This window comes from Penicillium macrosclerotiorum (assembly GCF_028827735.1).
Source record: "Penicillium macrosclerotiorum strain IBT 26536 chromosome Unknown utg000009l_segment0_segment0, whole genome shotgun sequence".
Lineage (NCBI taxonomy): Eukaryota > Fungi > Ascomycota > Eurotiomycetes > Eurotiales > Aspergillaceae > Penicillium > Penicillium macrosclerotiorum.
In genome coordinates, this window is record NW_026643088.1 from 957713 (window position 1) to 974096 (window position 16384).

At 52.0% G+C, this 16384-nt stretch overlaps 5 protein-coding genes across 5 annotated transcripts; 3 read left to right on the forward strand and 2 right to left on the reverse strand.

The window, feature by feature from the left end:
* Positions 1 to 286: 286 nt before the first annotated feature.
* Positions 287 to 3127, forward strand: N7462_009512 (uncharacterized protein; the record flags this gene model as incomplete). The annotated part of the gene is made up of 4 exons (XM_057081226.1): positions 287 to 461; positions 587 to 981; positions 1100 to 1504; positions 1574 to 3127. The coding sequence occupies 4 exons, from the start codon at positions 287 to 289 to the stop codon at positions 3125 to 3127; spliced, it is 2529 nt and encodes an 842-aa protein (XP_056930063.1).
* A 2863-nt stretch (positions 3128 to 5990) lies between these two features.
* N7462_009513 (uncharacterized protein) lies at positions 5991 to 7490 on the forward strand (the record flags this gene model as incomplete). Its single annotated transcript, XM_057081227.1, has 1 exon — positions 5991 to 7490. The coding sequence occupies one exon, from the start codon at positions 5991 to 5993 to the stop codon at positions 7488 to 7490; it is 1500 nt and encodes a 499-aa protein (XP_056930064.1).
* A 575-nt stretch (positions 7491 to 8065) lies between these two features.
* On the reverse strand, positions 8066 to 10125 carry N7462_009514 (allantoate permease family MFS transporter; the record flags this gene model as incomplete). Its single annotated transcript, XM_057081228.1, has 9 exons — positions 8066 to 8286; positions 8358 to 8471; positions 8541 to 8730; positions 8790 to 8890; positions 8968 to 9244; positions 9302 to 9441; positions 9520 to 9586; positions 9651 to 9766; positions 9837 to 10125. 9 exons carry the CDS (start codon positions 10123 to 10125, stop codon positions 8066 to 8068), a joined length of 1515 nt encoding a protein of 504 aa, XP_056930065.1.
* Positions 10126 to 11141: 1016 nt separating this feature from the next.
* Positions 11142 to 11999, forward strand: N7462_009515 (3-hydroxyacyl-CoA dehydrogenase family protein; the record flags this gene model as incomplete). The annotated part of the gene is made up of 1 exon (XM_057081229.1): positions 11142 to 11999. One exon carries the CDS (start codon positions 11142 to 11144, stop codon positions 11997 to 11999), a length of 858 nt encoding a protein of 285 aa, XP_056930066.1.
* An 892-nt stretch (positions 12000 to 12891) lies between these two features.
* N7462_009516 (putative TBC domain protein) lies at positions 12892 to 15732 on the reverse strand (the record flags this gene model as incomplete). Its single annotated transcript, XM_057081230.1, has 2 exons — positions 12892 to 13284; positions 13339 to 15732. The coding sequence occupies 2 exons, from the start codon at positions 15730 to 15732 to the stop codon at positions 12892 to 12894; spliced, it is 2787 nt and encodes a 928-aa protein (XP_056930067.1).
* Positions 15733 to 16384: the final 652 nt, after the last annotated feature.

The following is a 16384-nucleotide window of genomic DNA, read 5'->3' on the forward strand; positions in this document are numbered from 1 at the left end:
CTTCAATTCGTGTAGACCCCTGTTGTTATCTGGTGGGAGTGGCATCAACAACGTCGGGGTTTCATATTAAGTGGGTTCCAAAGTGCGTCATAAAAAAGCTACAGCACTGGTTGGTGTTTGATCTACGCCCCGGACCACCTTTTTCAGCGCCGACCCATCACTCTCCCGCCGACACCTAATTCCGACCGAGCGCGACTCCATTTTCCCACGTCTTCTCCTCAAGGACTATTCCTCAATATTTGGATGTCCTGCCTCTTCCAGTCTCCACGACCGCAGGCCCTCCAAGATGGACACGACCGAGCCACGGCGCGGGGCTCCAGAGGAGGGCGACACTGACCCTAACTACAGCCCCGCGTCTTCTGAGAAACAGCAAGAACTCCCCGATGACTTACCGAAGTCACTAGACGATCGCCGATCAGTGCCGGTTTTTCAGGAGACTGAGATGTACGATGCGTGGCAAGGTAAGCAATATCTCCCAGGACTCCCAGGGCCTGCGCATAGCCACTCTATTCGGGCCATGCCTGGGGCCTTTGATTACCAGCCAGATGATCGTGCAGATTGAACTGAACCATCACGCTTCCTTCAGGACAATCCCAATTCCTGACGACCCCGGTCGCCGCAAAACCCCTGAGCTTTAGTCTCGCCCTCGATGACCACTCGCACGATTCGGAGCACGAATTACGGGCACAGTACGGCCGGGACCTGGAGGATAGTGATGCCCGTCTGATGGAAATGCTTGCGGCCCAGGCTGCCCATCGTGAGGTGGACTCCTTGGGCGCGGATGAAGAGAGTATCGCTGCAGACGAAAAATTGACTGTTGTGGAGAAACGGGACATCCTGCAGAAAAGCCTCAACATGGCGGCAAGCAACGGTGACGTCGAACGTGTGCGGAAACTAGTCCAGGGCCCGATCAAAACCTACGTCGATGTGAACATGCCAGACGAGGAGGGGGCGGTGCCCTTAATCTATGCCAGTTGTTTTGTGGGTTGTTCCCCTCTGTTCCTCCGGCGCGCCTCCTTGAATAGGGATAAGCTTCCCCTTCCGTTGATGGCAGGAAGGGTTGATTGAGAGGGATAAAGGCTAATGAATGGGTTGGCAGGGTCACCAAGATGTCGTTTCGGCTCTCCTCGACGCGGGCGCTTTCGTCGACCAGCAAGACCGTAACCAGTGGAGCGCATTGATGTGGGCCATGACGAATCGACACAAGACTATTGCAAAGATCCTCCTCGATCATGGAGCTTCGCCGGATATTAAATCATCTTCTGGAGGCACAGCATTCGACTTTGCGCAGCCGGGGAGTGAGATTTCGGAGTATCTGCATGAAAATGGGTATAACTTCGGGCCAAGTGCGATCGAGGATGATTTCTATGACGCGGGACTAGCACATGGCCGGTTCGAGGATGAAATTGCCGAAAATGAAATGAAGCGCCGTATGATGATGGAGGAGAGCGCAATCAATCTGGAGGTTGACTTATCGAGTTTAGGCCTCGATGAGAACTTTGAGGTGAGCCCTAAAAGATTGGCGTGCCAAAGAACTATGCTGATAGTGGACCCTTTTTCCAATTCGGAACAGCCATCAGACGACGAAGATCTTGAAGAAGAGCAGCAAGAGTTTGTTTGGGACCGATGCCTGAATGACCAGATGTTCGTGTTCCAAGATCACGAATTGGAACGTATACTGGAAATTATTATAACCAACATGACTCCGCAACGCTCTCCGTCTCAAAAACCCGTACCGGCGAATCTCCTCTTTCTTAGCGCCCGATATGCTCACTATCATGCCAGCCCTGAGCTGCTTGCGGCTCTCCTCACATCGGCAACAGAAAAGATCAATGATGTCGTAGAACGTCACCAATGGGATATGACCATGCAAGCATTCTGGATGTCTAATGCTACATTGCTGCTCCACTATCTCAAGAAGGACACGGAACTCGTGGAAGCCACGGTCCAGTTTCAGCTTCATCTGGCCGAGCTAATTAACGAGATTTTCATTCTCATCATTCGTGACGCTGAGCGGCGAATGAACAAAGTCCTGGATGCGGCAATGCTGGATCATGAAACCATCCCGGGTCTTGAAGATGTCGCGTTTCAAAATGAGTGGAACATATTCCGAAAGAAGAAATCAGAAGCTCCCGAGCCTGCAGAGAAGAGATTTCGGCCACCATCCCCTCGTCGGCGAGCTCAGATCTCTCCCAGAAACATAACCTCTCTATTATCATCCACCCTTTTCGTCCTTGACCTATATGACGTTCACTCAGTGATCACTACACAAATCCTGTCCCAGCTCTTGTATTGGCTTGGTGCGGAAATTTTCAATCGCATTATGAGCACCCGACGCTACCTAGCACGAACAAAGGCCATGCAGATTCGGATGAATGTTTCCACACTGGAGGATTGGGCTCGTACCAACAACAGACAACCGGAGCACTATGAGAATGGGTCTTTGACGAGCACCGGTGAGAGTACAGTTGACTCCGCTCGGCATCACCTTGCGCCAATCATCCAGTTGCTCCAATGGTTACAATGCTTCTCTTCTCTTGGCGACGACCATGAATCTCTTGTGACGACTCTTCTTCAACTCCAGCAGCTCAGCCCTGTCCAACTCCTGCATGCCGTGAAGTCATATAGACCGGAAGTTGGTGAAAAGGGCCTCACCAAGCCGGCAATGAAGTTTCTCCTAGAAATGCAGCGTGATCCAGATGTGCTGTACCGGGAGCAATTTAAGATCCAAGAGGAAAAGGCGAAGGCGGATGCAGGACCAGCGCCTGCATTAGCATCCGGTGCCACCAAAGAAGACCGGCCAAAGACACCAAGTAAAGACAAAGCCGATGCCAATCCACAAGCACCTGGAACCTCCGACCTCGGGGTCGCTTCTCCGGGTTCGGCAGCTGCCCCTTCGCGACCGACTAGCATGTCGGCTCCATCCAGAAATGATGACCGCCCTAGCAGAAATAGTATTTTCTTAGACCCAACGCTCTTCCTCCCATTTTCCCTGCCAACAAGCACAGACATGCTCATCAGCTATGGCGCCGGACTTGGTGGGACCAACCGCGAGCGTGCACGCAAGTACATCCCAACCGTTCCGCCAGAAGTACTTACCCGCTTCGATCGCGGAAACGACGCATAAAAAATCAACTGTCGGATCACCACTCTCTCTTTCCTCTTTTATCCCTTATTTGTTTCTCCAAAGCTTTGGCTTTTTGAGTTCCAATTCATCTCAACTCAGACTTTGGAGTGCTCGGATTCTGTGTTGTGTACGATTTCGGGCTGGACTTGGGATGACGTGAGCAAAGCGATACCCTTTCTCCAATATTTGCTTCTGGGCTGGCGAGTTAAAATGAAGGATTTGTGGAAGGACTTCGATCCTCGTATATATCTATTTTCCCAATGGAAATTAAATTCGTGAATAGAAGACCTAAATCTCTTTAAAGACTCCTTCCCTCACAGCCTAAGCACAGCGACCCTGACGCCGATCAAGTGCACCCGTCATCTATAACTTGAATTTACCCCTGTGGTAACCCGATCGGAGTCAATTTGGCTTTGCGGATGCTGCTATAGTTTGTCACTGGTTGGAGTGGGAATAAGGTTACGGGTATTGATAGAAATCCCACTAGGTACCGTGGTTCTAGTTCGAACCTTTTGATTCAGACGCATGAAGGTCCCTGTAATTCAAATTAATAATGGCTTCAAATAACCAGGATACAAAAGTCCCCGAGCATTCACCATATAGGGTCATCCCGCATGAATCTACCTCGGTTTTGAGAAGATTCGTATGCCTGTCAGGGGTTGGTAAGCACCGACCAAGATTTTTTTGGCCTTCATTATCTCTTTCAAGACAAATCTAGGTTAGCTCTAGGATTCAAAATAAATCCTACCAAAATAGAACAAGTAAGGTGGATCAGCCACAAGCCCATTTGGTGAATGGTCCGTGGTGAGTGCGTAAGCGTTCGCTTTCGATGGTCATGCATCACTAAAGGATGAGTATGACATGCGTACCGCGTACTTCGTACACAGGCCACATCGCCAAGTAATCCAACCTCCCAAAAAATACAAAGAAAAAGCCTATCTTAGCCTATTGAACATCATAACAGACATATCAATGAGCAATTCAGTGCTTGACTGACAAAGTTGTCGAAGACGAGCCACTAGGTCTAAATAAGGGTGGTCGCGATCTATCACGATCTATCATGCCGAGCCCAATCGGGGTCCCACTTTTTCCCTTTTTTTGTGCCGTCTGTGCTCCTTTCCATGGCTGTCAGATTGTTGGATGTCAGTGATTGGGTTCAAAGGGACCTGGAAGTATAATCCTTGGCGAAATCGTAGACATAGCGATAAGATGAATTGCGGGTTCAGATTTTTGGAACTCGGGGGACTCCCCGATAAGCTTATACTCGTCACATGGTCGCATCTCACAACCACGTCTACATCGCCTGAATCGCCTGAACCGTCTCTTCAAAGGCAACGAAGATGGCAATCATGCTGCCACTCCGATTCTCTCTGTCTTCGATTGGCCCAAGTGGCTGATTGCCACGGCCATTTCTGGTTCTCACCCGCCCGGGGTCCAATCGGCATGATGAAACAATCCATGCATGTGCATGGAGAAGGAAACCCGCTGACTTCATCCTAGACTGGGAGCATACATGACAATATCCGGAGTACGAAGCACTGTCTGTACCATCTGCATTCTTACACATCGCGCAAAGGCCCTGGTCTCTACAACATCCGTGTTCGTGGGCTTTTGTTTGAACCGTCATTGGATGCCTGACTCGTAAAGGAATCCACCCACGGCACCCGATCACGAACGCACTTCCCCCCCCCCCCTCAACAAATGTTGGGATGCTAGGATCTTGCCAACTCAGGGATGCCTAGTGCTGCACATGCCCTCTTCCAGATCTGGCCAGTCGGTGTTCAAGTAGAAGCAGGTCGAAGCGAGTCGGTCTTCTTGCGACTGACTGATGATTGCATTTCCCGGCCCCCTCGTTGCACTGCTCCTGGTCGTCATCATCAATCTCAAACACCTCCTACTATCACCATCTGAACCCTGCCCGGGAGCCGATCTCAACCAACTCCTCCAACTATTCCCAACCGGGCTGCGATTGGCATCATTGCCGAACCGCGCCCCCCTAAAACATCCGGATCAGCGCCGTGACCAAGTGGAACCCAGCGCTTGCGCGGAGTCCGTAACCCACCCGCTTTCGCAGCGTCGTCAAGAATGATTATTGGAGGTGGTCTCTTGATTCGTCTCCAGAAGGCGGCTCCCAATTGAGGCTAACAGAGAGGTCGATGCTCCTCATTTGCGCACCTCCACTGTCTTCACCCACTTGTCTGGCCCGGTAGTGTCGTCGTCTTCGTAAGGCCATCTATCCCGGCTAAGGGCAATGGCCTAAAGCACGCCGACGCCTACGATCAATCATAACTGGCCCCTTCGAGTTTTGAATTTATTTTTATTTTTCTTCTTCCCTCGTCTCCCTCCCTCTTCTCCTCTCCCCTGTCACAGTCCTGGTCCTTCTCGGAGAAGCCGAGAACCCCCTTCCTTTTCCCTTCTAGAGGCCCGTCGATGCAGGCTATCGGTACGGCCCGTGCTGAGGTACTCGCAACTTGTTTCAGATTGCCTCAGATCTCGCGTGTCCCCGCCTTCTGGATGTTCGATGTTTGAGCTGTTCTCGCTTCTATCGAGACCCGGCAATTCCTTCCTAGACTGGCACCGCTCGTTTTCTCTCTCCTCCCCCCGGAGCCGTCTGTAGCTGCTGGGCCCCATTTCGATTACGCAGGCTTGAGGCCTCCGGCGGACTCGACGCTGACTCAGTCCCACTGTGCACGCAAGAGGGTAGGTGCTTTCCTATTTAGGTAATCGGGAGGTTGCTTCGTTTGAGGGTTTTGCTCCATTCCTTTACACCCCTTCCCTATTCTTCTTTCCCCCAAAAACCCATCTGCATCTCCAATCCTTGTCTTTCAAACCATGCGCCAATACACAGTCCCGTGCTTCGACAATGTTGCTCACTCTTAAACCTCCGTCCAGCGACAGAGACATCAATGAGTATACGGAAATTTACCGATCGAATCCGGCCTCGCGGTCTTCGACGTGGTCTGAGACCTCATTTGGGCCTGATTCAACCTCTATGGAATCCTCCAATAGAGACCTTCCTCCGCCGTCTACCTTGACTCATCGGCCTTCAGCAATGCCTACTCCTCTACCTCCCCCGCCTGCTCACTGGATCAGCCCGGAAGACATGCAACATTGGCTGCAGGCTAAAGCCGAAGAGGACCGGCGCAACCAAGAGGAGGAAAGGACTCGACAAGAATCTTTACGGCTGGAGCAGCGGAAAATGGAACACACGATTCTGATGGAATCGTTGCGCAATGGTGTTCCACCACACATGGTCCCATTGGTATTTGCGTCGATGAGTGGTGGAATGAATTCCAGTGCCTGGGTGGATCGGATGCATCAGTATATCTTGGACACTACCCGAAATACTTCAATGTCAACACGCCCACAGGAAGCATCTCCGGCCTATTATTCGGGCTCAGCTCAGGCTACGACTCTTCCACCACTCTCCCATCAGCTCTCTCAAATGGCTCCTGTTGAGCCACCGCGCGATACGCGGGATATTCGCATTCTCCATTCTAATGTCTATACCTCAACTGCTCAGAATCCGCCCCTCAACACGGAAAATATCCCGTCTCAGCTACCCCCGAGGAGCGGCGGCTTTTCCTTCAACCCGGTTCCGAACACCCCAAGTTCCGCTCCATCGCTTGTCCAGAGACCCCTGGAAGTGCCATCGCGAAGCCAAGCAAGTACCTTCAACTCTGTTCACTATATTGGTGTTCCACCACCGCCGAATCCAGCCGTCCGGGGCCAACAGGAGAATCGATCACGTCGGACCTCGCCCGTGATATCATTTCATCATTGGACTCCACCGAGCCATCAACAGCCTCAGGTCCCATCAAACAGGAATCAGGAAGATTCTGTGCCATCATCGAATATGTCATCCCAGATCCGGGCTAGTGGCCAAGCTTCACCAGGTCGTAAACGCAAGTCGCTCTCTGTTCATCGCCAAGTGCCTCACCCATCCTCTCGTTTATACGATGCCCATCCTAAAAGTTCTGTCGTCTACAGCCAACAAAGTCCAAGTACCAGCAGGGCTGGCGAGACTGAGTCGCATGAGCATCATCGAAAACCGAGTGATGTTTCAAACTCGCATGAATCGCGTGCTCCGGAAGAGGACGAGGGTGATCATCTCCGGAGGACGACGAGATCCCGAGCGCCGACTGAACAGCCTGTTCGGGAGTACAGAAGACGATCCACCGGCAGAAGCATTAAGATCGAGGTTGTTCCCAAACCCATTCAAAAAGCTGGTCCTAATGAAACAACTTCGCAAGGTCAAGCATCGGATGCCGACAGTCCGCCCTATCCGTCTCAAGACTTAGCAATGGGTACCAGGTCTGGTGGAGCCGCTACCAGGGGCGAAAGCCCTAAGCCTTGCGAGTAAACTCAAGCACCGATTGTTTCAAATGTCCTTCACCTTTTCCTTTTTTGGTAGCCGAGCTATGGATTGACCTCCGCTACCTCTTGAGTAACACATTTTATCCGATGTTGCATCGGTTGCATCACCGTGGGCCCCGATTTTCTATTTATATGAGGTTCCAGAGTGGGGTGTCTCGAAAGACTTGAACTCACGGCGAGAATCCAACATCTCTTGGATTTGCATTGATACCGCTATTCACATATGGTGTTCGGTGGCGAAGCGGCTGCTTTTTGTCTTATCTGCATTCGTTTGAATCAGACACTCTTTTTCTTGCACGGGATTGAAACGGTTATCTGGAAGGACTGGATCGAGGCCGGCTGGTTCCGTGTCTTGTGTATAGAGAGTCATGAGGTTAAAACCGGCCTGTGTATTGCTTGCATAGCCCGTTATTTTTCTTTCCCAAACTCATCTTGTATATTTCTGGGATGCGCTAACGGGTTTAGCCCTATTTCTATCTCTTGCGCGTTGGGCTACCCGCTACCAACATCACACAGAAAAGTTCAATTCATTCCTATGTCCTACTCTAATACTTCCAACCCTTATAACATGTATCTAAATAATGGAGACCGGTCGCCCATCGAATCTGGATCCGCAGGATACTGCGATGGGTCGATACGATCTCGTTTGTGATTAATGCGCTGGTATATGAATCGCATAAGAATCGTCGCCAGCATGCCCACTACCACGAATCCTAGTTCAAGTGCATGACCGAGAATGTACTGTGGGGCGTCTTCGGCCCGATAGAAGTTAGACGCCATCGCTATGGTTGCGGAGATAGGTTAGTACACCGATCTATCCAGTCCAATCATTCCTTGGCCTTGGAAAACTCACCCCCTGCAAGATTGCCGAGGCCTATGTAAATGGCCATGCCGGCGGCGCGCTTATAGTCACCCGCAAGGTTGACGCTTAGCCAGGTCACATTACCTGGGAAAGCAGGGTAAATGCCTAATCGTATTATTAGCAGTTTTTCAGTGCCTATAGGTTAAAAAAAGGGTGGTGGAACGCCGGACTGACCAACGACTGCAACGAACACCCCAAAGTATACTACTCCCGGGACACCCCGCCCACTGGAGGCAATGCAAATGATGAACCCGATGGCAATCATAGCCATGAAGAACAGGATGAACGGAGAACGCTGTTTCTGCCGATCAGAGAACCATGCTGCAACGACGGCGACGACGGCAGCCGTAATATATATCGGAACCTGTTTGCTAGACCGTCAACTTCTTGTGATCAGTCGGTACTTCCAGCAAGGGGACTTACCGTCAAGAGCTGTGCGGTGGACGAAGTGTACCCCAGGTCTTTAATGATTGATGGGAGAAAGAACGAGATGCCATACAGCGGACAGGTTATGCCCCAATACACTGAAGATGACCCTGTTAGCCGAAGCGATTCCGACGTATGGCGCATCTGCGTGCCAGTCTCCCCGCCCCCCACTCACTGAAAAGCCCCAGGTAAATCTGCCAATCCGTGAATGCGTCAATGACATATTTCATCCGGAACTTGGCCTCATCCTGCACCATCTCGCGCGCGTCGGCCGAGTGCTGGATTCGTAGGCTGTGAATAACAAACCGGCGCTCTTGCTCAGTGAGGAATGTGGCTGTCTCGGGCGAATCGTGGATGGCAAATGGTGCGATGAGCGCCACCAACACGGTCAGAAGGCCTTCAAGAATGAAGATCCAGCGCCAGCCGGCGTAGCCACCCACACCGTCCATTTTCTAGCCGAGCCAGGTTAGTCTTCGGTCCGGGCCAGTGTAGGAGATGCGCAATCTTACGGCAATGCCATATGCGAGAATTCCGGAAAAAGCACCGGCAATGCTGGCCGCGCTGAAAAAGAGAGCCTGGCGGTACTGGGCTCGGTGCCTAGGGTACCAGAGCGTAATGTAGTAGGCGACGCCGGGGTAAAGACCGGCCTCTGGAGATATTCAGCACTCCGTTTGTCCAGGGGATGATGGCGCGCCCAGGAAAAGGATCACAGGACCAGAAGACCTACCAGCGACGCCCAGGAACAGGCGGGTAATCAGGAGCCCAGCATAGTTATGCACGACCCCCATGAGTGTCTATCGAAGGGTGGACAGTGAGATTTCCGTTCAACTATGGACAGCCATTGGATTGGGCGCCCACCATGACGATCCCCCACGCCACCATAATCAGCGGCAACCATCGCGACGGTCTGAGCTTCTTTAGCAGCAAATTACTGGGCAATTCGAAAACGCAATAGGTGAAGAAGAAGACAGTGACTGTTTGCCTCTGGAATTAGCCAATGCCCACCAAAGCAGAAACGGAAGGGCAAAGCAGCGGGTTGCGCACGGGTCCAATTGTACTGCGGCCCCGTCATATGGAGATCGTCCACTAAGCCCTCGATCTTGGCATTGCCAATATTGCCACGGTCGAGAAACGCCAGCAGGTACAGAATACTCAGCATGGGAATCAGCCGGATGTCCATCTTGCGCAATACGGCCATTTCATCGATGCCCGCGAATTCGGGTGCGGGAATGGCCTCGTTGTCTTCGGCCTTGACATCCGGTGTGATGGCCCGGGCATGTTCAAGGTGCTGCGAGGGTTTCCCCATCGATTTTGAATCGGTCGAGTCGGGCATGACGAGAAGGAAGAATGAATGTTCAGGCTGATGGATGCAGAGGCACAGATTGAGGGACTGGATCCTGCATTTATATAGTCTTTTTACCGTCATACAGCCTGCAAATATTTCCCCGGCTTTTCGGGTCCCCCTTGGATGGGATCTTCATTCTGGTCCTTGGCATGAGGGGTTCATGGCGCAAGCCTCATCCCGCCCTGGCTTTTCAGGGTTTGGCGCGGTGTCGGGGTGTACTTGCCAGAGGTCGAGTGGAGGGGGCTTGCGGATGGATGGTTGTACAGACAAGGTAAGAAGACTCAAAGAACCCAAAGTTGCGATGGTGTATAGATCGAGGTATATGCCGACCGGGTATTGGGCTGCCTCCAAACTTCGAGTCCATAGAACTAACTACCATGCAGAGAAGCTGCATTCCGCGATCCCCGCACTTTAATTTACTTTCTCGAAGACCTCGGCGACGGCCAAAGGACCAGTTCCAATCTCGCCCTTCCTGTATGCTTACGCTTCATACGATCGGACTAAGAAAGAATACGTCAACATCCAACGACCCGCTGGAAGACCATCCAATCTCATCTGGATCACATAGATCGTGTATCGTTTCATGTCTCCGTGTAAGGCTATTCGCGGTCGGATCGTCCCCAAGCCTGTGGCCCGCTCTATGACCTTTCCAAATGCGACCTGAACGGTCTAGAAGATGCAGAAAATACAGCAAAGGGTTGAGACAGCTACCTGAGAGTCTTCCCTACGCAGCCACATCTGTTATCAGACTGAAATCATCGCCGAAGCGTGGCTCCGCCTCCAATTCAGTCATTAAGTGTCATCATAGCATCATCCCAGCCATGCATCTCAGTTCCCATTCTGTCGCCCGGAATCACAATGGCTTCAATTGACTTCCAACCTTTTGCTATTCTTTACCCTGTGAGCCGGAGCACTCCTCCCTTCTCTTTCTCGCTATAAGCCTATCTACCATCTATCAATCTCCAACGCTCCCAAAAGAAAGAAAGAAAAGAGGAAAAACCACCATGCCTTCCACCCCATGGACCAAGCCTGACACAACCACCCGGCCAATTGCGGTCATTGGCGCCGGCGTGATGGGCCGACGGATCAGCATGATGTGGGTGGCAGCCGGCTATACTGTGATACTGTGTGAGAAGGCCGTGGGCAGCTACGACCCAGCGCTGGAGTTCATCAATGGCAATAAGGACCAGCAAGCCGCAAAGATGGGCACCAAACCCGCACAAGTGAAAGTGACGGCGTCGATGCAAGAGGCGGTCGAGAAGGCATGGATGGTGATCGAGGCCGTGCCCGAAAAGCTGGACATGAAGATTGAAATTCTGGGCCAAATCGACCGGCTGGCGCCGGCGGACTGCATCATCGCCACTAACTCGTCGTCTCTGCGCTCCAGCCAGATGCTCGCCCAGACCGAGAAGAATTACCGGATCTGCAACGGGCACTACTATATGCCGCCCGAGCAGACCTACTACGAGGTCATGTCGTGTGGCCACACCGACCCGGATATTTTCCCCTTCTTGATGGAGAAGGCCACCACCGCGGGCTTCCAGCCTGTTCATGCGAAGAAGGAGTCGACAGGATTGGTTTTCAATAGGATTTGGGCCGCCATTAAGCGCGAGTGTCTGCTAGTCATGGCGGATGGGGTCAGTGACGCCCGGACGATTGATGATATGTTCATGTCGTGGTTCAAGGCGGCGAAGGGGCCTTGTCAGATGATGGACACCGTGGGCTTGGATACTGTGTACAACATTGAGGTTGTGTATCAGCAACAGCTAGGCCTGGACCCGCGGGCGAAAGATTGGCTTAAGGCGGCATATGTGGACAAGGGGAACTTGGGCGCGAAGGGCGGAAAGGGTTTACTGGGATGAAAATCGGAAGCATTACAGACAAGGAGAGAAGGCAGTCTACCCTTTGACTTGTGGCGGGAGACCTGGATAGAAATCAAAAAGTGCTAAGTCGCGATCTGGATCTGATGAACCCGGGGCTAAAGCTCGAGAATGTGTGGGAATCAGCTTGCAAATAAAGTGCCTCTGATTCAATACGTGTATCAGTAGCGGCGTTCTTTCGCCCGTTCTATATATGGATTGAATTCACAATTACACATTGATACAGTTTGCCCAAAGAAGAAGCAAATCGAACAGTTGCAGACCGAGCTGAGGGAAGAACCAGGTCAAACGCATCGAGATGGAAGAAAGAAAAAGGCCAGCCAGTGTCAAAGACCCGAGGTGCGGTCAGACAGTCAGATAGCGATGAGAAGGAAATGAGGCCATGAAAACAGGTCTTGTGGGCAGAAATGAAGAACATGGGAGATGGGGACATATTAGGAAATAGAAAGAGAGCGAGAGAGCAAGACATAGGGTGCGTGTAAAGATAGAAGGTCGTTCGAGGGCACCACAACGGTATTTTGTAGTCATGAGAACAGGCCAAGAGAGGCCGAAGAAAAGAATCAAGTAATGAACGTGATGAAACATCAAAATTGAAAGAAACAAAAGATAGGTATTAAGAATAAGAAGGTGGCTGTGTTCAAGAGAGTAAGTGTTCAAGAGCTCTCCCACAGCAGTCCATTATCCCGCATTAGCGGATAAGTCAAGACACATGAGAATGGGTATAATGTATTAGACATCAAGGGTGATTCTCGAGGCCCACCCCGATCATTAGGGTATAAGATCGCCTATCAGGGAAAGGAACAAAAGGCGAGAAGAGGTAGAAATATCACGTCGAACGGAATGAATCAAGCCAGATTCAAGATGAGAAAGGCTATTAGATCGCCTTCTTGCGGCGATGGACCTTCCATTCTGCTTTGGCCACCCGCATGAAGAGTTCAATATCTTTGATCGGAACCCAGCTGGTAAGGACCTTCATACTGTTTTCGAAATCAGACTCTAGAATAATCTCGCGCATTCCGTCAATCAACGCAGCAGAGGTGGCATGGAGGACATCAAGACCCTGGCCAAACGTGCTTGGACGTGCTTCAGATGCATCTTTCTTATGTTTGGCGGATGAAGTAGACGGACGGCCCGTAATATCTTGAGCATCTCCAAGGAGCATGAAGACATCCCACACTCGAAGTTGGGCCGGAAAAGGGATAGAATAATTAAAAAGGGTCAGATACCAGCGGGTACCATATGCAGTGGGTGGAATGCCAACTTCGGTCTAAAATATAGCGAGTTAGTGACTGGAAAAAAAGTGTGGCAGTCCGCTGCTTACTAGTTTCGAGGCGACTTCACCCCCGGCTAGCCACTCCCGTTCAAAATCGTCCAGAGCCTCCATCAGACCCGCGAACCCAGATCTATATAGCTCCTCCAAGCCGCGTAATTGCCACAGTCGAGCAAGCATAACAAAAGCATGTTCTTCGTCATAGTACGCCAGCAAGGTCGCCGCAAGAGCAGCCATTCCTTGCACATAGCCGGTGTCAGGGAAATATAATGACATAGCGTGGAGCACCCGGAAGAGAAGTCTCTGTCCGCCGCGGTATCGCCGACGAAACATGATGTGGCTTGAGATAGTTCGCGGGACATCAATGTCAATTTGGACGTCGTCGGGCGAGGAGACATATTGGTACTCGTGAAAAGCCTCAATAAGTTCCTCTTCGGATGGGCTATCCGCATGTTGTTTTGCACTAGCCTCGAGGAACGAAAACCACGCCGTCGAGCGCCATCGATCTGGAATGCCCTTCCACGTCCGCTCAATCAATTTGGAACTGTGAACATCGAACTCAAATTTCATCCCACCACCATCCCTGGTCTTCTTGGTAGGCTTGGCCATCTTGGTCCACTTGTCCTCACGTTCCCACTCCTTCCTCCGCATCGCACGCGCGGCGGCAGTGTCCTGTCCCTCAGTGGGAGTGTCCGCTGGGAGGGTCAGCATGTCGCCTGCCTCGTCCTTGAATTTCCGGTCCCTATTGTGAGGGAGGCGGTTGGTTGCAGAACGTAGGCGAGAGGTCGATCGCCGTATTGGTACACTGTGTGTGCTTGCCGAGGAAGATGGCCGGCCTGGCGCTGAACTATGGGACATGTTGCGAGTTGGGGATCGGCCACTGAAAGACCGGTTACTCGCGCGAGTAGCTGACGGCCGAATAGAACGTTTCCGCCGTGGCATTTCAGAGGCGAGAAGAAGGCTGGTAGTTACCCTTTGGATGGGATGGGGCTCTGATCCACTGCCATTCTTTGCGGGCGAGCGAATGAAACCGTAACGATCCACATCTCCAGCACCTACATTCTGCCAATACTCAATCCCTCCGGCCAGCTCTTGTGTTTCCCTTTTGATTCTGACTCGCTCTACTTCGGCAGAGGCTCGTCCATTTTGCTCAAGTGCTCCGTGAACATCCGGGCCAGGAGTGGAAGCAGTCTCCACATCAATCTCAGCATCAGGAGTGGCACCCTCCTCCCAGAGGACCCCATTATCCTCTGCGATTGATTTGGCAACATCCGAATCAGTCACGCTGTCATTGCCCCGCTCGTACATGAGACGGACGCGGCGAGAGAGCATATCTTCGTCCGCAGAGATAGCCCGGCTCTGAAGGCTCGTCTGCCTGGGACATAAAGTCCCCTTCGATCTAAGCGGCCGGAGAGTGGCTTGTGGGACATCGTTGTCTTCTGCCTTCTTTTCATCGTTGATGCTGTCGGGGGTGTCCGTCGAAGGGTCGGGCGAAAGGGTCGAGGGGACTTGACGGATCGACAGTTTCTCGGAGGATGGTGCTGGGCTTTGTTCGGTCGGTTCAGATGGCTGCTCAGATTGTTGATCCACACTGAGAGCGGGATACGGCCGTTTGGACCGATTCCTGATGAGACTGCCTCGGTTAGAAAACTTCATTGTCTGGCCTAACCCTTCCAGGCTTGCTGTCGGAATATCCAAGCTGATTCCACTAAATGCAGGTTCAATCGGAGGCACTGGAGGTAATTCTTCGGTGCTCATCTTGCGTTCCAATTCGGCTGACTTCCTTCTTAAACCTCCCCACTTGCGCTCCGACCAACGAGACCCTGGCCGCGACCCTGGGCGTGAGCTGGGGCGGGCGCTTAAATCATTGACGACGATGCTAGGAACACTCCGCAATGAGGGCGCATCGACCCCAGAGGAATCATCTGTCGAGCGCAGCATTCGGTTGTGCTCCCCCGCTCCGATCGAAGTGGTTGGCCGTCTTTCATCCTGCTTGGTCCTCCCTCGCGTGGAGCGTGCAGTGGCGGGCCGGTCGACGAAGTCAGGAGACGCGGCGCTGGCGCTGAGCGATCGGCCATTCGAGTCATGTAACGCATCAGTCGGGGCAGGGAGTGAGACGGAACGAATGGCGCCGGGGCGCTGGTCTGCGACCGTGTTGTTGTCGGGCTCGCGGTGAATCGAGGGCTGCGGCTCCGATCCCACGGGCGATAACGATGCAGGAGGCTCGTCGCCCATTATCCCGGCATGGCTTGCGAAAGAGGAGGCGCGCAGAGAGGAGGGAAGAAGGAGTGTGAGAGTTTGAGCAACAGCGATAGTTAGACTGAAAGGAGTGACAGGCGTATGCAGGAACGCATCACCGTTTGGTAGGGACCTGGAAAAATCGCGACAATTGACTCCTGGCGATGGAGCGGCGACGTGAAGTCTTGGCGCAGGAGCCGCTTTCATTGCGAGCCGCAGGTCAGCCCGAGACTAGTCCAGCTGTGTGCCACGGGGTTCAAGTCAACCAACTTGAGGTATTGAAGAATGAGATATCCAGCTTAGACGTTTAGATTCAATAGGTATCCATTTGTCTGAATCTTCTTAGTTGAGGATCCATTGAATGCCCAGAAGGGTCAATCAAGTCAGTATACTCCGTACTCAAGTCCGGGTGACAGAGTTCGACCATAAAGATATTCTCTGAGACAACTGTGATTATCTAGCGCTAATAACAAACACCTATATTAGGATTGTTTTTAGAAACAATGCTTCTTTTTTTAGGTTAAGGACTGGCTCGCTTGGACTCCCTTAATCATTGGGTAGAAATAAGAATATAGGGGGTGAAAGCTCCGAGAGATGGGATTCAAGGGGGACCAGGCTTAAGTGGGTATAGGGCCACCACGTAGTGCCCTACGTATCCTGCTACGTACTTATGGATAGGCACACTATACATGAGGGGTAGGATAGGGGCTCAGGTCCGGATTAGACGTGGAATATGCTCTCCGGATCAAACAAGCTTTTGGCAACTTCGCAGTCGAAGTATAGCTGTGTCTCTTACAAGATCTGCAGTGAAGGCCTTGAGGGGTTTTCCTTCATACTGCGACCTTTCTTTTCCCATCCC